This window comes from Diaphorina citri, unplaced genomic scaffold, assembly GCF_000475195.1.
Source record: "Diaphorina citri unplaced genomic scaffold, Diaci psyllid genome assembly version 1.1 scaffold314, whole genome shotgun sequence".
NCBI lineage: Eukaryota > Metazoa > Arthropoda > Insecta > Hemiptera > Psyllidae > Diaphorina > Diaphorina citri.
The window spans coordinates 70811-93823 of record NW_007377749.1 but is presented as its reverse complement, the minus strand read 5'-3'; the positions used below and the strand labels follow the sequence as shown (position 1 = coordinate 93823).

The window sequence follows — 23013 nt, the reverse complement described above, 5'->3', positions numbered from 1 at the left end:
CCAGATCCGAAATTCTGTGAATTCCTGACCATTTCCTGTCGCGTATAATATCTCTAGTAGCGCGGTCAAACTTTCTTGACTTGGCGGGGCGGAGCGCTACCGCGCTCCTTAATTTCAATAAAGCTACGCTTTTCTAGTGATGTGTTTTTGCACCGTGGTCAAAGAGATTGGCTGAGCGTTTCACGATATACACTCCTTCCCAAGGATCACATGGAAGTGATTTCCTACCTCGCTGACCTTATACACTGGCTGGAAATATACCATTAAAGAAGTTTGATAAAAGGAAGTTAACTGCTGAGGTCTTAACGTTTCTAAAGCAAAGAACGAAGGAAGACAGGATAGAAGAAAGCCAGCCGTTCCAAGAAAGAACTCTATCTGTTTAGGATAAAGTCTGGCCCGGGCGGGAACCGAACCCGCGACCTAGCGCTTACAAGCTTAACTCCATACACAAAAAGCCCAATCTGAGGGTTAGGTGTAGGGGCTAGATAGTCCCAAAGTATGGGTTAAGCTTATACGAATCTAGCGCATACAAGGCAGACGCGCTACTTTCCAAGCTAGGCTGGCTTATTGGGTAGAAGCATACCTAACACGTTCAGCGTATAACGTTGACCACGGCACAAAAAGCATGTCACAAGAAAATCGTACCTTATCTGATCATTAGTCGTCAAGTTCAACTCATTGAGTTCATCTGGTTCTGGTTGTCCGTCGACCACGACACATGTTCCTCATCCAGAAGAAACTGTAGCGTGGGATCCTCATTGTCATCCAGAATATTATCATACTCGGAACTCGTCAAATTCTCAATATAGTTGATGAAGCTCGAAGGGATTTCGAACACGCTTAGTTCTCCCGTGGCTTCATCGAGGAAAGGATTGTTCATGTGTTTGCTGGTCAGTAGAAGAAGTTCGCCTGTAGATTCGTCTAGGATGTCGAAGTAGTTGCCACCTTGCTCTGAAGCAGAAAATTAGTAAAGAAATTTTATTATGTGGGGGTAATGGGGGTCAATGATCGGTAATAATAATATCATTATTATCATTAGAAATCTGTATTAGTAAAAACTAGAATATTAATATAAGATCCAATAAGTTTTTAGGTCGAAAAAGTGTTCAACTAAATGTATATATTTCTTTTACTTGAGATGACTGTCAGTGTCTCTGTACAAACTCCCCCAGCGTAACTAATTACAAATTTCACAAGAAATGGAACACCAAGCAGTGACCCAATTTTCAAATACGAACCTGAATTATCTCGATGATGACTCTCACTGTTCTTTCCACTAACAGTTTTCTCAACATACTCATTTCCCGTGTAACACATTTGATTCATATGAAGACTGGGTGCTTCCATGAAATTCACTCCACTGCCGTCACTGTCTTTATTTCTACAGGATGTTTCTTTAGAGCTTACACTGTTGTCATTTCCTGACGTTCCTTCTCCATTTTCAACGAGTATATTATTCGTTTTGGACACAACATCAGCGTGTTTTTGATGCGAATCGTTCTCGCCGATATTAGTTGGTTTACTCAGCTGCTGGTCTTCACAGTTGTTTCGAGATAAATTCTCGTCCAATTTACTCCCAATAACTTGAGTTTTTTGAGGCGTTGGCGAGATTATGAGAAAAATAGGAGTGCTGGTTAACACAGATCCAATTTTGTAACCAGGAATAGGATTTGGTTGAGGTTTAATCAATGGTAAAATCTTTTTCAATTGAGTCGCACTTTGTTGTGTGTTTGGTTTTATTTCTTTCTTCATTGTTTTTCTACTTCGACTAACACTCGGTTTGATTCTATCAACATTCTTTTTGGATACTCTTGTCCTAGGATCTCTAGGTTTACTACTATCCACAGTCACTTTCTTAGTTTGGCGAATAGTGTGTTTGGCTTTCACAAATGGTGGTATAACATTGCTAGCTGTCATTTTGTTGACGTTGATAATAATGGGTAGTGCAGTTTTGTTTTCCAGATTATTCACCCGGAATAGTCCATCTTGATTGAGTACAGGCATAGTTAGAGCACTTGCATTGCTTTGGTTATTGGTTACCGGTACAGACAGAGTGTTTGTTGTAACCTCCACATGACTGTCAACATTGCGCCTAGAGTTGGACAACAAATGTCTATTCACTTTGGTAGCCTGTGTGGATTTGGTTTTCATTTTTTCCTTGAGTTGTTCGATATATTGCGTGTAGTCGTACATTTTATGTCTTGACTTGAAGTGATCTTTTAGTTTGTCCAGTCGAATAGTCAAATAGTTGCATTGATTACAATTCAGTTCAGTCATGTGTGGATTGTGCACACTTTCCAAATGTCGATCCAGATTTCTTGCTTGAGCAAACGATTTTCCTGAAAAGAAAGGTAATAAAAATCATAAAACAGGGACTTATATAGACTCCATTTTCATTTGACTTTGGGCAGACCCAGGATACGCTGGAGTGACAATATCAGAGAGGATATGGAGATTATGGGACTGGGAGAAGGAGAATCGGAAGACAGAACTATCTGGAGGCGCAGGAGGCGGGAGGATCCGCAGTTACAGCTATAACATCAGCAACATCTGAAGGGCAAAATTTTCGAGGCAATAGACCGGATACGGTCTGAAAGTAAGTAAAATAAGACTTGTACTCACCACACAGTTCACACTGGAATCGTTTCACCTTGCTATGCGTCAGTAGATGGGCCTTCAAGTTCTCCCTGCGAATCTCCCGATGTTTGCATTCCTCGTGTGGACACACCTCTTTCTTATTATAATGCTTCAGTGTGTGCTTGGCCAGATAGGCGCGGTTAGCTGTATGGAAGTCGCATTGATTACACAAGTAGAGCTTTTCGTTAACATGCGTGGACATGTGATTTTCTAAGCCTTGACTCCACTTGAAACCTGGAACATGATCCGTAACATTGTTTATCGAGATAGATATTTTGTCAAGGGTCTAGGTTTTCCTTGCCCTTGGGATCAATTTAAATTGAAGAATTTATTTTTTGATAAAATCATTTTCGTCTGATACTTTCTTACTTGCTTTCCGCGTCCCTGATGTAGAAATGGTTTCTACAAATAGGTATCACGGTGTTGGGAGGATTGGGAATTTAAAACCTCATGGAAGCACAGAAACAATAAGTGGATTTTGGCCTGATGACACCAAAAGAATCAAGTTATTTCACCCCTCTACTCATTTGACACCATTATATTAATAATAATGCCCAGTTATAATTAGTTTGAGAATGTATTTAAAACTATACCTACCTATTACACAAAAAACTTCTTCTAAGTAGGAAGAACCAAGTAGGGTTCCCATGACCGCTGCCGAGTTCCCCCGCTGAATAGCGAGGGATATCCTTTGTGTGAAGAAGGCAGATCTTTTATGAACAATTTCGCACGACCAAGGCCCGAGCGTTTCCACCGAAAAAGGTATATTGGTCGTGTAAAATAAGTAGTACGGATCTCTTACCTTTACTACACACAGCACAGAGGAACTGGGTTTCGTTAGAATGTACAGGGAGATGTACGGACCAGGAACGTTTCGTGGGAAACGTCTTGTCACAATCATTACAGAAGAAAGGTCTTGGTAGATGACTCTCATGTTTGAGAATATGTTTGTGCAACTCTTCATTGGTGCTTGTTTGAAAATGACAGATCGAACATATGGTGCCTGGGAAGAGATGACATTATATTAGTAGCTGTTTACCTCTACAATAGAGGACTAAAACTGAAAATACTCCAAGTCTAAAATTCAAACTAAATCGTGGATTATATTTATCAAAATTTGATTTAATATGTACAGATTACAGGGAACTGAAAATACTCCAAGTCTAAAATTCAAACTAAATCGTGGATTATATTTATCAAAATTTGATTTAATATGTACAGATTACAGGGAATACTTAACTAGGTAGATACTCACCATCATGTCTGTTCTGAATTAGGTGATCAATGAAATATCTGATCTTAATTGTCATGAAATCACAAGCAATACATCTGAACTTCTTGCTATGTGTGCTTTGCATGTGTTCTTGAAAGGAGCTCAAGTTGTCAAAGAATATTTTGCATTTGTTACACATGTATCCATCTTGGACTCCAATTACTTCACCTTTATTTTCCTTTTTCTTCAATGAACCTGATTTTCTTTTCAGGCTATTTTCTCCAATATTTTTCACTTTTCTTTTTCTCTGTTTTCCATTATTTTTACGATTGAGATTATCATGAGGTCCATTAGAGTTTTCCTCTAAGGAGGTCCTTGCAATATTATCTCCACTCCCTTGATCAATTTTGTTTTCATTTTTAGACACCAAAGCCTGATAAATGATACTATTTGTACTATTTTTGGTATTTCCTTCAACACAATTTTCAGCTTTATGCTCTTGAGATGTGATAGTACTTGATTTATTTTCAGGAAAATTATTTTTTTCGTCAACTATAACATTTGATACTGTATCACGGGTACAATGCTCACTGAGAAGTGCTTTCTTGTTTTCTTCCTCCAATATTGACAGCAACAAATGTAAGCCATCAGAATGTATTTGGTCTTTGACTTCCTTATCTTTATCAGATGTTGGAGTTTTTGTGTCATCATGATGATTAGGCACTGACACATAATCTTTGGTGAATTTTAGCCTCTTTTTCAGAGGGGAGTGGATGGCAATTCTTGCTCCCCTATCTGATGAATTTGAGTCCCTAGTTTCTATATTTTCTAAAATATTTACATTTGTTTTTGATTTGGTGGTACAATTTTTATCTGGTTCACAAAATTTTAAATGTTCATTTTGAATACAATCATTTTGTTCATTTAAAGTGGAAATTCTTTTACAACTGGACCCAGGTGGCTCTTCAGATATATTATTCTCTGTTCTTGAGTCATGACTAGAAGGTACTTTTGTGACATCATTCCAAGTTAATGCATCTTCATAGTTCCAAGCCTTACTGCTAAATAATAGTGCTATCAATTTGTGCATCCTCAAATTAAATACAATATGTTTTACATGTACTTCATGTTGAGGTTTGACATTTATTTCACCCGTATACAAGTAATTGATGACTTGGTTGAAACAATCAAAACAGTTTGTTCTAATAAATTTAATTTCATCGGGAAAAACAATCCTACAGACTGACATGGATTTCATCATTTTCATTTTTTCTCCAATAAAGGATTTGAACATTTCACTGAACAACTTTAGGATAATAGAGTGTGTAAAAATTTTACTAGCATCAAATGAGCTGATGATTTCAATATCACAATTCACACCATTTAGCCTTTGGTGATTCAGATTATTGACTAGATCAATTTTAAATTGTTCTGATTCAGTGAGCTTCATTGTTCTCCTTTGGGCAGATTAGGTAAGATTTTGTAACTATATCTATATAAATTTTATATATTTATTTTTTTTTTTTTTTTTTTTTTTTTTTTTTTTTTTTTTTTTTTTTTTTCAAGTTATGTGGTTGATTTTGAGGCTTCTCTCCTTCCTGTTTCAATCCTGCAACAATCAGAAATAATTGGGATCCAATGAAAAGTAGGTAGGTATATGCAAAACATAATTACCTAATACTTACTCCATAGTCCATACTCTGCAAGTTCACCAACCAGCCTTCTTCACTTGGGTCTGTCCTGTATTACACTTCTCCCCACCTTGTCATACCCCAACTAAGAAGATTTCTCTAACTCCCCACTATCAAATAACTATTCGTTGGATGACTGATGTCCATGGTGCTATCCAAACTTTGTAACACCTAACACCCTTTGTAGTTGTTACAAATTACGATGTAGGTACATAAAACAGCATCTGCACTATGGTTATCAAAAGGTTAATGTGAGTACTTGGATAGCTTGTGGTTGAAAAGGATCAAGACCTGATAGTCAGACTTTCCACTATTTCCACTAGGTGCTGGACCCCCTAAGTTTGTAAAAATAAGAAAAAATTACCTGGAAGTTGATCAAATTTGTCAAGTCCCTTATGGAATATGGAATTATACCTTGTCTCTTGATATTTTATTAATCTTTCATAGGTATTTCAAGTTTCAAGCATAAAAAGTAAGTAAAAGCAAAAAATTTCCAACATTTCTTTAATTTTTTGAACTGTTGAAATTTGAAAATTCCCGCCAGTTCATTCCAATCCATGTCAAGAGGATTGCATAAATTTCCAACATTTCTTTAATTTTTTGAACTGTTGAAATTTGAAAATTCCCGCCAGTTCATTCCAATCCATGTCAAGAGGATTGCATTATAACGTTTCCGAAGGGGCAATATATCAATTGAACGAACGAAGTGAGTTCTGACTTTTAACTCGCAACTTAAGGTAACGTTCTCATTACATTTGGGACCCTGTGAGTAAGTAAAAGTAATCTAAAAATTTGGGCCCCGTTTTCCTGTCACAAAACCTATGGTTTCATCCGATTTTTTTCTGAATGTCCTTTAGGTGAGTAATATTATTTTAATCAGTAGCCTCCGTGACCGAGTGGGTATCACACTAGCCTTGCACTAAGGAGGTCCCGGGTTAGATTCCCGGAGGGGTCGAAGTTTTTTCGGCTGTGCTTGGAGATCCCTTTAGGTGAGTAATATTATTTTAATCAGTAGCCTCCGTGACCGAGTGGGTATCACACTAGCCTTGCACTAAGGAGGTCCCGGGTTAAAGTCCCGGAGGGGTCGAAGTTTTTTCGGCTGTGCTTGGAGATTGGGATGCACGCAGCCTCGTGAGGACAATTGCGGGCCTGCGTTCAAAAAGAAGCATTTCGTAAAAATTAAGAAAGAAAACCCTTAAAAACTTTCAAATTAAAGGAATAAAAAAACCTTTGTATTTGACATAATATTATAATACGAACATGACTGAGTAGAAAAAAGTGTCGAGTACAGATAAAAGGTGTCACTTCGTTCTTTCAATAGAGCCTCGTGAGGACAATTGCGGGCCTGCGTTCAAAAAGAAGCATTTCGTAAAAATTAAGAAAGAAAACCCTTAAAAACTTTCAAATTAGAGAATAAAAAAACCTTTGTATTTGATATAATATTATAATACAATACATACGAACATGACTGAGTAGAAAAAAGTGTCAAGTACAGATAAAAGGTGTCACTTCGTTCTTGCAATAAAACCAAAATAAATATTTTTATGGGAGACGACAGGAACTAAAAGGCAGTGATTAAATTGGTTTATTACCCGAAAATATTTCCTAGTATTCCAATCTGGGTTCTTACAATGTTATATTGGAACAAAATTCCAAATTAGTGGGCTGATGACAATAACTTTTAATTCCTTAAAACTAATTATAATTACTTACAGTCATTTTTACATAGTATTACTAGCAAGAGAACACATCTGAGAGAACAACTGTACCATGAATTGCATATATTCCATGTCAGCTTTCATTTCATATTCTCGATCTACCGTGAGATCTTCATTAGTTTCAAACAGAATTCTCTGCGCACACTGCTTGTTTTGTGTATCTTCACCCCAAGTTAGAATATTGTTCACTTTCTTCAGTTCAAGTTTTATGTTTGGCTTCTTCAATTTATTCTGAGTGACATATTTCCGCGGGGACTTGCTCCAATGTTTGGTGTAAGGTAAGATGGTAACACCATTGTTTTTCTTCACGTAGTCTATGACGTAGGCCAAGTTCACTTCAATGTCTCGTAGTAACACGTGCTTGTCTTTAATATTATTGTAAGGGTTGAGCAAATACACCAGTGAGTGATTGATTAATAAATGTAGCGTCATTTCGAAGCTCGTTCGAATTTTGTTCAGAATGATTGCTTTCTCCTTGTACACCCCTAGAAGTTTCATGTGCGTTTTAAGACATCGAATGATGATGGTGAAATCACAGAATGGGATTTCCGGTTCCAACTTTTTCTCTATAAATACATGCGGTACAATATTGTGTATTGCCCACGGTGGATATCCTAGTCGAGCACATGTGAACACAAGACCAAACTCTACGTTATATTTGTTATACACGGCAAGACAACTGTTGTATATGTTCAACAATATACAACGGATTTCAGTACAGTATGCAGTTTTATCTTCGGCTGTTTTTAACTTGGAGTTGTAGAGTTTACAGTGGAGTCCTTCACTAAACATGTCAGAGGGATAGATTTTGTTGGCTATCTTCAAGTCTTCCTTCTCAAGCAAATCTACTGTGGTGTTCATACAGATACAAATATTCTGCACTATTCTGATGAAATACTGGGCTGTATGCTCTTCAATGAGGATGCGATAGTTTGACATTTCTAGAATGAGGTTCAAACAGGAGAGTACGAAATTCATATTCCGTTTGGTCAAGGCAAGGCCACAATATTTGAACAAACAAATAATACTCTCGTAGTTTATGACAACATAATTAAAAACTTGACGTTTCAAGCTATTTTCTCCACGTTGTAGAAGTACAATCAGAAGATTGATAAACTGATTGTAGAACATATTGTACTCTTCATCTGTATAAATGTAAGTGATATTATGATTCTTCAACAGAGCATAGTTCTTGTTTTCAACATCCATATGAATCTCCGGTGACATTTCTTCAATAATAGACATCAAACTTGCTTTATCCAAATACTCGAAATACTTCACGTTGTAGAAGTACAATCAGAAGATTGATAAACTGATTGTAGAACATATTGTACTCTTCATCTGTATAAATGTAAGTGATATTATGGTTCTTCAACAGAGCATAGTTCTTGTTTTCAACATCAATATGACTCTCCGGTGACATTTCTTCAATAATAGACATCAAACTTGCTTTATCCAAATACTCGAAATACTCATGTCCTAACACACAATGGATGAGATATTCAATGAGGAATGAGGATGTATCATTGTAAAATTTTATCTTGATACTTTCCAGTATGCTCTGATAAACTTTGTAGAAGATATTGTTATTTAGCAACGTATTTATCCAGAAAGAATTTTCTTTGCTTATAATATTTTGGATCTGTATAGTTAACGGAATAACTACAGAGATGAGGTTGGTATTTTTACTATTGATGTTCTTCTCGGACAGAATACTCTCGTAAATATCGAGAGAATGACTCAAGATCAAACTTAAAGCACTAAGAAGCCCTGTGTTCTCTTGTATTGTACTCACACAGCGCTTGCTAGGTCTGCTACAGACGATGTTCAACAATTTGGACATCAAGGCAAGCAGAAGGATTTGAGACTTGAGTGGAATACTATCATACTGATCCGCCAATAAAACAATAGACTGACAGGCAATGTCTAACTTGGCATCAACGTCGTCGAAACTCTGATCCTCCCAGGCATTAAGAAGAATAAGGCCAAGATTAGCCAAAGCATGAAACGATTCCTTGACATCTTTACTATCTTGGATACAACTCAAATGTTCAAGTAAGGCATGGAGTACATCTGATAACAGGATATTCCTGACACGAGATGTACAGACACTCGGTCGGAACTTGCACACAACCACAATGAACTCCTGCCAGGATATGGAAAGCTGATGAAACAGTCCAAACTTTTCTCCACACTGCTCAACACTAGTACAAGTAGTGGACCATTGCCTGAGATTAGCCTCATTTGAGAAGAACTTGTCAACAAACTCATACAAAGGATGCTCAGTATCATTGGACATCCAGTAGAGTTCCGTGCTTATAATATTGAATACAGGAGAGAACACATGAGTACTGGTAGTGGAGGGGGGAGTATTGTGTAGAGAATCACAGAGACATGTCCAGAACTTTGGATCTCGTGTGAACACATTGCGTACAGTGAACATCTCTTGCTTCCATATGGTGTGAATGATAGCTAGTATCCAGTAGTGTAAAGGATCGTTCACATGATTATTCTTCAGATAGTTCAATACAAACACGAGGAGACTCTCACATTTGTTATCAATATTTTCTACATTGAGAAGGCTGCAGGCGAGAGTGGCTTGAGTCTGTAGACATTGAACAGAGAATTGTAAGAGCGCTATTTTGAACTGAGGACACTCTGTATCAGAGAAGAGGGGTTGTAACCATAGAGCACGAGCTGTATCTGAGGCAATGCTCAGGGGAATATCCTTGTTCTGAGCAATCCGCGTGAGTAACTTAATTGTCAATACTCTCAAGTGTCTTCTCAGACTATGATGTATGAGTGAGATGATGGATTGAATGAAACGGGACTTATCCATGCTAACTTCCAGGAGACATTTCTTCTCCACTGTCTGCATGTCCATCTCTTTCCTCAAGTAGAGTACCTTGTTAAGAATGGCCAGGGCATAGTAACCGTGTGGACAATAGAACAGTCCTCCCTACAGGGTGTTACGATTGAATCAGCCGATCACCTTTATGACTCCTGTTTGAGGTCAAATTTCCTGGAGCAGAAGGTTATGGTTGAAAGTTTTACAAAATGGGATTAAAATTCTATAGAATCTAATACCTGAATTCTACACTTCAAAACGACCAACCCTATCTATTCTCTATGGAAGTCTAATCAATAACCCTGAACCTACTAATTGTTGTTGTTGTTTTGTTGTTGTTGTTGTTGTTGTTGTTGTTGTTGTTGTTGTTGTTGTTGTTGTTGTTGTTGTTCTTGTTGTAGCAGCTTTAGCTATAGCAGAAAGGTGATGACAAAAGAAAGAAAATATTTCTTCTATCAGCCATACACCAGGGACCAGGGTGATGGTCTCTAGCCATGTTTAATTGACTCGTCCTGAACCGCAGTCAACCATTGTGAGGACTTTTGCTTTGTACTATTCTCTAGCTATGACGTGTGGACAATAGAACAGTCCTCCCTACAGGGTGTTACGATTGAATCAGCCGATCACCTTTATGACTCCTGTTTGAGGTCAAATTTCTTGGTGCAGAAGCTTATGGTTAAAAGTTTTACAAAATGGGATTAAAATTCTATAGAATCTAATACCTGAATTCTTCACTTTAAAACGACCAACCCTATCTATTCTCTATGGAAGTCCAATCAATAACCCTGAACCTACTAATTGTTGTTGTTGTTGTTCTTGTTGTAGCGGCTTTAGCTATAGCAGAAAGGTGATGACAAAAGAAAGAAAATATTTCTTCTATCAGCCATACACCAGGGACCAGGGTGATGGTCTCTAGCCATGTTTAATTGACTCATCCTGAACCGCAGTCAACCATTGTGAGGACTTTTGCTTTGTACTATTCTCTAGCTATGGATGCCGAATTAGCCACCCTGTATACACGAATACCTCTAGGCCACTTCTCCCATCGTTTTCTGTCTGCAGACTTTCACAAACTTTAAAGCCATAAATAATATTGGTGGTACAAATTTCATGTTTTACTTTTTTCCGATAGAATTGAACTCTCCGCATAAAAAATTAAAATAATAAATTGACAAAGGAAAATAGAAAATGGAAGGAAAAGAGAAAATGGAATACAGGGGGGGAGGAGAAACACATCGTTTTATCGAAATCAAACTCTGTCATCGAAACTGAAACAATAAAAATTGTACAGAGGTAAAAGACGGCCATACACCAAGGGAATTTTGCTTAGAAGTCTTCTCGAAAGTTTTGTTTTGAAGTTTTTCAACCTATAGACGAAATCACATCGATAAAGTTGATCAATAATAATGAGGAGCTAATTGAAATCCTAATGAACAAAGACCATTAAACAATTGAAAATGTTAAAATGGTTATCAGTCGAAATTTCAAATGTAATTTTTTGTCCATTGAAAAATACCTAAAGAAATCAATTTCGATATTCTCAAGAAATAAAATTCCCAAGACCAAGTTAAGTATGATCATTGATCATCGTTTGGAGTCCACTTGATTTTTTTTTTTTTTACCACTCCTTGTAGGTTACTAGAATCAATTTCCTCTCCCATTTCCCTCCTTTTTCTTTAAAACAAAAGGTATTTTTAGTATAAGATGCGTTTTTTTTTACTTCTAATCATAGAGATTGCATTTTCCCTCCCGCCTTCCACTACCTCTTGTCGAGAAATATTCTCTCCCACTTATTCCTTTCCTCAACTCATGTCTTTGTTATTCAGCGGAATGCCACGTCAAGACAATCTTATAGCAAGCACGTGTATGGGATTTTGTCTTGAATTGTTTTCACATTTGTATAACACACATTTACGTATTATTGTTGCCAAAATTTCGAAGGAAAATAAGCTCTGCCATCAGGCCTGAGACAGAAATTAAGTAGAAATGGGTAACTTAACGTGCTACATAACGCTCGCAAACTTCCAAGTTTTTTTTTTCAACTTTTCGTTTTCTCGAATTTTTTCTTATTTGTTTATTTCCATCTCGTTTTCAAATGTTAGGAGTCGCGGGCAGGTAGGAAATTACACGCTAGGGTAGGAAATATGAATTAAAAACAAACACGCGAACCACGCAGTTCTATTTTTCTATCCCGAGGGACGATCCAACAAGGGAGGGGGGGGACTGAGGGAAATTTCAGTCCCTGTCTAGTCTACGGTCGAACTGGAATTCAGGGCATACATAACTTATATGCATGAGAAAAGGCATTGCATTAAATAAATAGTTTTATTCAATTTATTTTTCATTTACGTATTGCAAAAAATTCAACGGGTTACTTTCTGGTGTTCTCGAGTTAACCTAAGTGGGAAGTAGTGTGTCTCTTATCGCCCATCTGATGAGAGACATGCTACGGGATGGACATGCTACGATACACACCACATCAGTCTAATGTAGCAGTTGTTTCATTGCTACGAAATAAAAACGGTGGTGAAACACTCATCTCAAAAAAGGATAACTTCCAAGTTGAATACTTAAATAAGGAAAGTAAACAACAGCAGTATTACACTCCGGAGGTTCCAGCTTCAATATCCGGTAGTCAAGTTTTTTTCCATCTGGGTCCGGCCCTGGCCTTTATTATTCCTACGTCCGGCCCTGGCTTTTATTATTCCTACACTACACGAGGTTTTCGACTTCAAATACGAGAACGTATGAATGGAGAGAAAAAAGTTTTAGTTGGCTTTCATAAACCTAAACTGCTGGGGGGTCTCTGCAGGCGAATCCATATACGAGCTTCCGCTTTTGGGTGTGCCATCATAGGGAGGGAAAGGAGGTAGAATAAGGAATTGGAACTTCAGAGAATAATTGTTTATTATGAGTAAAGTGTGTGTGAGGATCAGTGGCGTAGCGTGTATGTATGGCGTGTATGGCGGCCATACAACTCAAAAGTTCACTCTAATGCCCATAAATATTAATGGCATGTACTGTGATGGGACTTGGTAAACCTGTGCATGAGCCCTACATCGTCCTACACTTGAATTTAGACCACGCTACGCCACTGGTGAGGATACTTGGATAGGCCATTAGAGTGAAAAGGTCAAAGTATATGAAGAAAATGTAGCATAGGTAGTTAGGTAGGAAGGAAAGTAATGTAATCGGGTCAAATTTTCGATGGTCAGTTTTTAGTGCCAAAACACGTTTTGAGGTCCGTGTGTGTGTCTGTCCACAAAATATCTCGAGAACGGTAAGAGCTAGCGACTTGAAATTTGGTATGTAGCTGTCAAATGTGACAAGGATGCGACAAAATGTATTGTAGGTAGTTAGGTACATGAATAAGGAAAATTAATTAGGATAACGCCAGAACAAAATGGGGGAAAATGTAGGCAACCTTTCCAAATTTGGAAACGATTCCAAAGAGTCCCTTTATGTCAGTACTAGACTGCTACCATTGTCATGATCAAATTCTCATCCTCAGACAATGTTAAGGATGAAATTCCGAACCTCGGCTGGTATTGAACCCACGCTCTTATTATCAGGAAAGCGTCTTGAGCTCTATACCACCGAGGTAGGTAGATTCGTAGTAACTTAACCCATCCTTTAGGGCTGTTCGCCCCTACACCTAAGCCTCGGAGTGGGCTTTTCGTGTTTGGAGTTAAGCTATCTTACCGAGGTAGGTACCAATGAACGAAGAATTTACATCACAATTCACAATCTTGCGACATCAATAACACCTAGGTACTGATGAAAGGAGTCTCGAACAATAGGTATGAACAAAAAATATGTAGCACAAATGTGACAAGGATGCAACAGAAAACGTTTAGTTAAGATAGGTGCTGCGCTTGGCGGTATTTTGACCGCTTTTGGGCGGATTTCGACCGGTTTTTGGTGGTTTTCAGCTATACCGACTAAACGGTTAGAGATATGGTAAAAGTTAGGGTAATAGGATAAGGAAAGTCGTGTGGTGTTCACACCAGATTTTTTTACATAAAGCTAAATCAAAATTTTGAAGGTGTACCTTCAAAATCAAGCCCCCCCCAAAAATTTAGGCAAGAACCGCCTATGACTACATATGTACATACGTACTAAAACAATTTCAACCGGGTAAACAAACAATGTCAAAAGTTCAAATGAAAAGTAAAACGAAATAAATACGACGACCGCATTAAAAATTCATTCCCGGGAAAAAAGATTTTTAACGAGGGAAATTCCTGTAAACGCCCGAAGCTCATATGTCGCGACGAACGCAAAACTACGACTGGCTTTCAAACTTCCGTACTTCGAGGGATTTTTTTCAGGGATGAAAACTTTCGAAACGTGCGCAGACGTGGCACTATGATAATTTCGTTTGAATTTCTTTATTCGAAATCCGAAGTACCTTAATTTCGAAAAGAAGATCGACCCTAGATTTCTTTTCCTCTAAAATAAATACCTGATGAAGTAATGATCAAATTTTATGTAGATATATCCCCGTACACACGACAGTTATCTACATCAACTTGTTCTTTCGACAGATCGTTGTGTGTGTACGCTATATTTGAGCAAATTTCAGGTCTATCGTGTAGCACAACGATATATCGAAAGACCAGGTTGGAAGACCAAATTGGGAGACTGTGTCTGTCTGTAAACAAAATATCTCGAGAACGGTAAGAGCTATAGACTTGAAATTTGGTATGTAGCTGTCAAATGTGACAAGGATGTAGAAGAACACCCAAATAAGAATCCTTCGTTTATAAAGGAATGTCTTGTGATGTTCACACCAGATTTTTTTAGCCAAATTCCCTTTAGGGGTGAGCTATTCATTTCTATCGCTTTTTTTGCCATGGTTAAACTTTATACTAAAATGTACATACCTATTTGTTTTTTACTTTCCTTATCCATTGGGAGACATATCGTAGCATATTTACCAGGCTTGTAACAGCTCATAAGTCACCTTAGGATATCAGACTGTAATGTCAAAAAAAATTGGGAGACATATCGTAGCATATTTACCAGGCTTGTAACAGCTCATAAGTCACCTTAGGATATCAGACTGTAATGTCAAAAAAAAAAAAATAAATAAATAAATATCAGGGGATGTTCCTTTGAAAGTCTCGTTTAGTTTGTCTAGATTTCTCACTTGATTAGGAAAACAAATTTGTGAAACGGATTTGTTCTCTACAAAATTCGGCAACGTTTGGTATAGGAGATGTTTCTGTTTAGAAAAGAGCTGCTTGATATGAACTATGAAGTTCATTAATTGTTGTGATATTGATATCAATAAATAGTATGATTTACACCTGCCAACAATCCAACTGATACCCGATACTAATACTTCCTTCATCACAAAAGAACATTTTCAGATATGTGGAAAACAATCTGCCCTAATTAATTATAAAAATTATAATTATGGGGTAAAAGTCGGTCAATGGGGAAGTGTAAATCAGATTACAGGGAATACTTAACTAGGTAGATACTCACCATCATGTCTGTTCTGAATTAGGTGATCAATGAAATATCTGATCTTAATTGTCATGAAATCACAAGCAATACATCTGAACTTCTTGCTATGTGTGCTTTGCATGTGTTCTTGAAAGGAGCTCAAGTTGTCAAAGAATATTTTGCATTTGTTACACATGTATCCATCTTGGACTCCAATTACTTCACCTTTATTTTCCTTTTTCTTCAATGAACCTGATTTTCTTTTCAGGCTATTTTCTCCAATATTTTTCACTTTTCTTTTTCTCTGTTTTCCATTATTTTTACGATTGAGATTATCATGAGGTCCATTAGAGTTTTCCTCTAAGGAGGTCCTTGCAATATTATCTCCACTCCCTTGATCAATTTTGTTTTCATTTTTAGACACCAAAGCCTGATAAATGATACTATTTGTACTATTTTTGGTATTTCCTTCAACACAATTTTCAGCTTTATGCTCTTGAGATGTGATAGTACTTGATTTATTTTCAGGAAAATTATTTTTTTCGTCAACTATAACATTTGATACTGTATCACGGGTACAATGCTCACTGAGAAGTGCTTTCTTGTTTTCTTCCTCCAATATTGACAGCAACAAATGTAAGCCATCAGAATGTATTTGGTCTTTGACTTCCTTATCTTTATCAGATGTTGGAGTTTTTGTGTCATCATGATGATTAGGCACTGACACATAATCTTTGGTGAATTTTAGCCTCTTTTTCAGAGGGGAGTGGATGGCAATTCTTGCTCCCCTATCTGATGAATTTGAGTCCCTAGTTTCTATATTTTCTAAAATATTTACATTTGTTTTTGATTTGGTGGTACAATTTTTATCTGGTTCACAAAATTTTAAATGTTCATTTTGAATACAATCATTTTGTTCATTTAAAGTGGAAATTCTTTTACAACTGGACCCAGGTGGCTCTTCAGATATATTATTCTCTGTTCTTGAGTCATGACTAGAAGGTACTTTTGTGACATCATTCCAAGTTAATGCATCTTCATAGTTCCAAGCCTTACTGCTAAATAATAGTGCTATCAATTTGTGCATCCTCAAATTAAATACAATATGTTTTACATGTACTTCATGTTGAGGTTTGACATTTATTTCACCCGTATACAAGTAATTGATGACTTGGTTGAAACAATCAAAACAGTTTGTTCTAATAAATTTAATTTCATCGGGAAAAACAATCCTACAGACTGACATGGATTTCATCATTTTCATTTTTTCTCCAATAAAGGATTTGAACATTTCACTGAACAACTTTAGGATAATAGAGTGTGTAAAAATTTTACTAGCATCAAATGAGCTGATGATTTCAATATCACAATTCACACCATTTAGCCTTTGGTGATTCAGATTATTGACTAGATCAATTTTAAATTGTTCTGATTCAGTGAGCTTCATTGTTCATGTATCATTGTAAAATTTTATCTTGATACTTTCCAGTATGCTCTGATAAACTTTGTAGAAGATATTGTTATTTAGCAACGTATTTATCCAGAAAGAATTTTCTTTGCTTATAATATTTTGGATCTGTATAGTTAACGGAATAACTACAGAGATGAGGTTGGTATTTTTACTATTGATGTTCTTCTCGGACAGAATACTCTCGTAAATATCGAGAGAATGACTCAAGATCAAACTTAAAGCACTAAGAAGCCCTGTGTTCTCTTGTATTGTACTCACACAGCGCTTGCTAGGTCTGCTACAGACGATGTTCAACAATTTGGACATCAAGGCAAGCAGAAGGATTTGAGACTTGAGTGGAATACTATCATACTGATCCGCCAATAAAACAATAGACTGACAGGCAATGTCTAACTTGGCATCAACGTCGTCGAAACTCTGATCCTCCCAGGCATTAAGAAGAATAAGGCCAAGATTAGCCAAAGCATGAAACGATTCCTTGACATCTTTACTATCTTGGATACAACTCAAATGTTCAAGTAAGGCATGGAGTACATCTGATAACAGGATATTCCTGACACGAGATGTACAGACACTCGGTCGGAACTTGCACACAACCACAATGAACTCCTGCCAGGATATGGAAAGCTGATGAAACAGTCCAAACTTTTCTCCACACTGCTCAACACTAGTACAAGTAGTGGACCATTGCCTGAGATTAGCCTCATTTGAGAAGAACTTGTCAACAAACTCATACAAAGGATGCTCAGTATCATTGGACATCCAGTAGAGTTCCGTGCTTATAATATTGAATACAGGAGAGAACACATGAGTACTGGTAGTGGAGGGGGGAGTATTGTGTAGAGAATCACAGAGACATGTCCAGAACTTTGGATCTCGTGTGAACACATTGCGTACAGTGAACATCTCTTGCTTCCATATGGTGTGAATGATAGCTAGTATCCAGTAGTGTAAAGGATCGTTCACATGATTATTCTTCAGATAGTTCAATACAAACACGAGGAGACTCTCACATTTGTTATCAATATTTTCTACATTGAGAAGGCTGCAGGCGAGAGTGGCTTGAGTCTGTAGACATTGAACAGAGAATTGTAAGAGCGCTATTTTGAACTGAGGACACTCTGTATCAGAGAAGAGGGGTTGTAACCATAGAGCACGAGCTGTATCTGAGGCAATGCTCAGGGGAATATCCTTGTTCTGAGCAATCCGCGTGAGTAACTTAATTGTCAATACTCTCAAGTGTCTTCTCAGACTATGATGTATGAGTGAGATGATGGATTGAATGAAACGGGACTTATCCATGCTAACTTCCAGGAGACATTTCTTCTCCACTGTCTGCATGTCAATCTCTTTCCTCAAGTAGAGTACCTTGTTAAGAATGGCCAGGGCATAGTAAAATCTGGGTTCTTACAATGTTATATTGGAACAAAATTCCGAATTAGTGGGCTGATGACAATAACTTTTAATTCCTTAAAACTAATTATACCTAATTACTTACAGTCAGCATAGTAACCGATGTCAATGATCTCAGGAAGTTTGTTCTCACTCGATGGAGACTCCTGGAAGGCATTCAACAGGAATGTCTCCCCTAGGGAAGTGATTTCCAGGAGTAGCTGGCCACATTCTCCTTCCAGAATAGAATGAACTATCGTCCTCACAATGGTAACAAAACTCGCCGGTTTCAAGTTGGCGGCGGAAGTACAAGTGTCTACTTGGTGTTCCTTAGGATTGAAACTGTTGAGGAAGTTGGTTATCAGATTCAGGGTAGAGGCGCACATCTGCCGCCGTTGCTTCTCTTGTTCAAATATCCAAGACGTTAGACAAGCAGGGAATATTTCTAAAGCCACAAATAGAATCCCATTCGTATAGGCTGAATTATTTATCGACTCTTCTTGCTCACTTAGTTTATTTAGAAAGTCCAAGTACGCCTGCAACAGCTGGATCTTCTCACTACTTATCTCTCCATTGGTCAAAATTCGTCTCAACATGTTTCCATTCAAAAATCTTCCAGTGGCAAGAATCTCGTGAGCATTCTCAACATCTGGTGTGGGTAGTACTTTGGGGAGAATATCAACGACTTGGCTATACAGCAGGGTAACACCAGGGAACATATTCCTTGCTATATCAATGCACAAAGCTAATACCTCTAGATTGGGAGTATGTTGAGCACTAGATCTTGTTGTGTTTAGTTCAAACATTTTGCTTACAATTCCCAGGATATGTGTCATGTTAGAGTCTAGCAGACTTGGATACTTGACTACTGCAGCAATCAATTTCAGATAGGATAACACTCGGTTCTGAAACGCTTTGTCCTCAGTGGATTGTGGACAGGAGAACAGATATTTCTGATGAGGTACCTTGCCATGGTCTGAGTTACACAGATAGGACATGTTACGTGTTTGTAAAAGTTAGGGTAAAAGAACACTCAAATAAGCATTATTCAATAGGATAAGGAAAGTCGTGTGATGTTCACACCAGATTTTTATATGTTTGTCCTCCGTCTGCCCGCCTTTTTAAAATATAGCAAAAGGTTCACCTTTTTGAATTTTCGGGCTCAAAACACCTAAATTATGTAATTACCAAGCAAAATTGATACTTTTTTTGCTCCAAAATTCACTGCACTTGACAAAAAGTTTAAAGTGCAGAAGATATAATGGCTTACCACACAGTAGTGTACCATCATTCTTTTAAATCTATAGATTGTACTGCAAAATTATCATATTGGTAGTTTTTGTGTTATTATTTTTCTGTGTCCTCCTTTTGGTTGAAATGTCCACCTTTTTTTTTAGCCAAAATACCCTCCTTTTGAAATTTGTCTGGTACCCCTAACTGCAAGTAGCTAGTTCTAGTTTGAAAAAGAAAATAACCAATGACTCACTCTCATGTATTCCTGTCTACTTTCAGATTGGTCAAGTCATAGAATCTCCTGCTGACTTCTACCACAGCAGAATTCCCAAGAAACACAGGAAGAAAACACTGGTGGATGAATTACTGGCAGATGCTGAATTCAAGAATAAATGTAAAAAGAAATACAAGACTATTGTACAGGAGCAAACTTTCAAGACCAAACGTGTACAAAAACACATGAAAAATGTAAATAAGGATCAAAAACACAAACAGAAAAAGTCAATGAGGAAGGGAGACAGTTGAAGTTTCTTGTAAATCATTAGGCCTATAAATTTGTAAATGAAGTTTGGAAAATAAAAGAGAGTTAATAGAATTTATAAAAAATGATTAACACAACTTTATTTTATTTGATAAAATAATATTGTATGAAGGTAAGGGGTAAGGTATATTAAAATTGAGTCTTTTATAAAGATTTACGTATATGGTACTTTTGTGATCACAAGATAGGTTTCATTAATCTATACAAGGTACCTATTGTCCAGTGGTGTGATGGTATTGATATCCCATTGAAAATAATCAAACCCAGAGTCACTTTGATGACACTGCGTTCCTGCAAAGGAAAATGAACAAAGATTTGACTAAGTACATGAAACATGTTTCTATTTCGGTGTAAATCCTAAATAACAATGTATATCACAATGGTCCCAACTTTGTCTCCCAATCTAGCATAACATTCCATCCCTCAAAAGATAAAGAAATCCTTACTTTGATATAACAGTATGCATACTTACCTTTTGGTATAACAATATCTTGAGAAAACTCAAAAGGACAAAAGCTAACACAATTGTAGAAGACATCATCTCGACTCTCCATTGCCACATCCACACTTTTCCAGTTGAAAGATTTTGTACACATCAAATCATCAAGAAGCTTTGTACAGTTTGCTTTGCTTTCACTCATGAGAGGTGTATAGAGATTCAAAATGGAAACATTCTTGCCTGGACAATCAGAAAACACAAAAATGTTAAAGAAAAGTACTTAGTGGTTGTTAATTAATGAAAAATCTTTTCTAGCTCTTTTCATGAAAAATATGTTGTACATACTAGCAAGTACCTAGCTACCTAATAGTTTTAATTTGCAAAATTTCGTTATTTTTGGTTACTTACTTAAATATTTATCCCCCAACTCTCAATAGTGAAAGCTTTATCAGTTATTGTTATCAGCTATATGTTTGTATCCATTGAAACATCTAAGAATACACAACTACTTATCTGATATTATAATACTTACCAGGAAACATGTCTAGTCCATAAGATATAACTTTATTTATTTCTTCATTGTACAGAATATCATGATGAGCAGAAAATTTTGAAATCAACTTGAAGAAATCTTCACTTTGATGCTCCAGTACATTAGCATCAAAATGTTTTACAGTATCACAAATCAAGTTCAAAATTTTCCTTTGGATGAACTGTTCAAATATGTTGTCAATGGTAATCACTTGAGACTCCAATATAGTGTTTAACTGTTGCCAGGGTTTCATTTGAAGCACTTGCTGCAAATGTTTGAACAGTTTTTCCTCATCAGTGATGTAATTTATTCTGATCAGAAACAACATCCATGTCAAATATATTACAGGCACAACCACTGGGTGTTGCTCAGAGTCTAAAGATTTTATATTTTCAAACAGTTCATTAAATTCAGCAAATGTCCAGTTCAAATTAGAATCAATTATTAGTTGTACAAGATGTAGACAGTACATGTAGCCCACATAGATTCTCCAATCATTGGAGTATGTTGATTTCATGAACTGAATTGAGAAAATGTTACTTCCAAAGGAGGTATCCTTGCAATATGAGACAATACACTGAATATCTTTAAATTCAACTGTAGGTTTTAAGTCTAGAAGATAAATAAGGCATGAGATAATATCCACAAGGGAATTCAATCTTTGGTTGACCCAAGTTTTCAATATTTCAGAATGTGGATAAGTTTCAGATAGTAGCACATTTTCTTGGATATTTTCCAACTGTTTCATAAAAAATGAGTACAATGCATTGGGATTCTGATCTTGAACAAACTTTTCACAAATATCATGATACAAGTGTTCTTTGTCAAATACACAAGTTAAAATGATTTTCCAGCATTTCATCAGGAATGATTTCTCATGTATGTAGTAGAGAATAATGTCACTTAGCAACTCCTGATTTTGACTCATACTTGATATAAGCTCAATTGCATCATCAGCTGTACCAACAAATTCATATTGAAAGTAACTGATGAGAATTTTTTCACACGTGTCTTCTTCCAGATCAAGTATGTTTGATAATTTTGCAATTGTCATGTTAGTCTCATTGAGTTTCTTCTTCTTTTCCTCGTTGACTGGATCATCCACTGGTATTGCCCAACCAGTGTTGGAGTCACAAAGTTTTTTACTTTTCTGTTTAAAAGAATCAAATCCAAGCAGAAGATGGGATTTATTATTTCCAAGTTTTTCTTCTAGAATGTGTTTTTGAATGACACCTCTGCTTCCGGATAACTGAGAATAGAACATTTTCCAAGAAATGAACCATTGCTCTTTGGGTACTGAAGTTTTGAATTTACACTCTTCTGCTGACATTCTGGATTTGATATGAAGAACAGGACTGATTAACAAACTGAAATTAAGAATGTCATTTAAATATGATGAGTAGGTAGGTACTTGGAAGTGTCTCTGAGTTTGCTTTGAGACTACCTATGCCTGATTGTATTTAAGCATGTGGGAACAGGCCTTAAGTGGAACCATTTTCACAATTTCTTCAGGATATCCTTTACAAGTCATAAATGATAAATCTCTATCCTCTATTTAGAACCAAAAATCAGATGAACTATTTCTCCTATGACTAGTATGACTATTCATACGGTATTCAAAGCCTTTGAAACAAAACACTTACCAACGGCAGGTTCCTCGGTTTAGACGTATGGCAGAAACTATTTATGAATCAGTCTTGATATGATTATAAAGAAAAAAGAAAAAGGAAAGGACAAAGGACTATCCTTCAGAACCAGAATCAGCAGGCAGGTTCCTCGGTTTAGACGTATGGCAGAAACTATTTATGAATCAGTCTTGATATGATTATAAAGAAAAAAGAAAA

The 23013-nt window shown here is 36.7% G+C and overlaps 4 protein-coding genes and 1 long non-coding RNA gene across 5 annotated transcripts; 1 reads left to right on the top strand and 4 right to left on the bottom strand.

The window, feature by feature from the left end:
* Window positions 1–454: 454 nt before the first annotated feature.
* Window positions 455–5336, bottom strand: LOC103507440 (zinc finger and BTB domain-containing protein 11). Its single transcript, XM_008471911.3, has 5 exons — window positions 3893–5336; window positions 3440–3640; window positions 2623–2871; window positions 1239–2339; window positions 455–951 (listed from the first exon to the last, which is right to left on the bottom strand). The coding sequence occupies exons 1-5, from the start codon at window positions 5298–5300 to the stop codon at window positions 671–673; spliced, it is 3240 nt and encodes a 1079-aa protein (XP_008470133.1). The 5' UTR covers window positions 5301–5336; the 3' UTR covers window positions 455–670.
* Window positions 5337–5364: 28 nt separating this feature from the next.
* LOC113466700 lies at window positions 5365–6041 on the bottom strand. Its single transcript, XR_003391022.1, has 2 exons — window positions 5906–6041; window positions 5365–5459 (listed from the first exon to the last, which is right to left on the bottom strand). It is a non-coding gene; the product is annotated as an uncharacterized LOC113466700 (long non-coding RNA).
* Window positions 6042–6950: 909 nt separating this feature from the next.
* On the bottom strand, window positions 6951–19426 carry LOC113466705. Its single transcript, XM_026822314.1, has 4 exons — window positions 18545–19426; window positions 17016–18428; window positions 8732–8779; window positions 6951–8535 (listed from the first exon to the last, which is right to left on the bottom strand). The coding sequence occupies exons 1-4, from the start codon at window positions 19420–19422 to the stop codon at window positions 7263–7265; spliced, it is 3612 nt and encodes a 1203-aa protein (XP_026678115.1). The 5' UTR covers window positions 19423–19426; the 3' UTR covers window positions 6951–7262.
* On the top strand, window positions 19421–20416 carry LOC103507450 (rRNA-processing protein fcf2-like). The gene is made up of 2 exons (XM_008471921.3): window positions 19421–19433; window positions 19872–20416. Exons 1-2 carry the CDS (start codon window positions 19421–19423, stop codon window positions 20180–20182), a joined length of 324 nt encoding a protein of 107 aa, XP_008470143.1. The 3' UTR covers window positions 20183–20416.
* On the bottom strand, window positions 20398–22935 carry LOC103507449. The gene is made up of 4 exons (XM_008471920.3): window positions 22813–22935; window positions 21170–22536; window positions 20671–20877; window positions 20398–20489 (listed from the first exon to the last, which is right to left on the bottom strand). Exons 2-4 carry the CDS (start codon window positions 22497–22499, stop codon window positions 20398–20400), a joined length of 1629 nt encoding a protein of 542 aa, XP_008470142.1. The 5' UTR covers window positions 22500–22536; window positions 22813–22935.
* Window positions 22936–23013: the final 78 nt, after the last annotated feature.

What these genes read in the sequence shown, in the direction of transcription:
- LOC103507440 (XM_008471911.3), bottom strand. Translation starts at nt 5,300, where the DNA reads ATGAAGCTCACTGAATCAGAACAATTTAAAATTGATCTAGTCAATAAT. An exon ending in CTGTGCTGTGTGTAGTAAAG is followed by an intron (nt 2,872 to 3,439) that starts GTAAGAGATCCG and finishes ATCATGTTCCAG; the next exon opens with GTTTCAAGTGGAGTCAAGGC. An exon ending in TCATCATCGAGATAATTCAG is followed by an intron (nt 952 to 1,238) that starts GTTCGTATTTGA and finishes TTTCTGCTTCAG; the next exon opens with AGCAAGGTGGCAACTACTTC.
- LOC113466705 (XM_026822314.1), bottom strand. Translation starts at nt 19,422, where the DNA reads ATGTCCTATCTGTGTAACTCAGACCATGGCAAGGTACCTCATCAGAAA. An exon ending in CCTGAGATCATTGACATCGG is followed by an intron (nt 18,429 to 18,544) that starts TTACTATGCTGA and finishes AGAACCCAGATT; the next exon opens with TTACTATGCCCTGGCCATTC. An exon ending in ATAAAATTTTACAATGATAC is followed by an intron (nt 8,780 to 17,015) that starts ATGAACAATGAA and finishes TTACAATGATAC; the next exon opens with ATCCTCATTCCTCATTGAAT.
- LOC103507449 (XM_008471920.3), bottom strand. Translation starts at nt 22,499, where the DNA reads ATGTCAGCAGAAGAGTGTAAATTCAAAACTTCAGTACCCAAAGAGCAA. An exon ending in TGGACTAGACATGTTTCCTG is followed by an intron (nt 20,878 to 21,169) that starts GTAAGTATTATA and finishes CTGATTGTCCAG; the next exon opens with GCAAGAATGTTTCCATTTTG. An exon ending in AGATATTGTTATACCAAAAG is followed by an intron (nt 20,490 to 20,670) that starts GTAAGTATGCAT and finishes TTTCCTTTGCAG; the next exon opens with GAACGCAGTGTCATCAAAGT.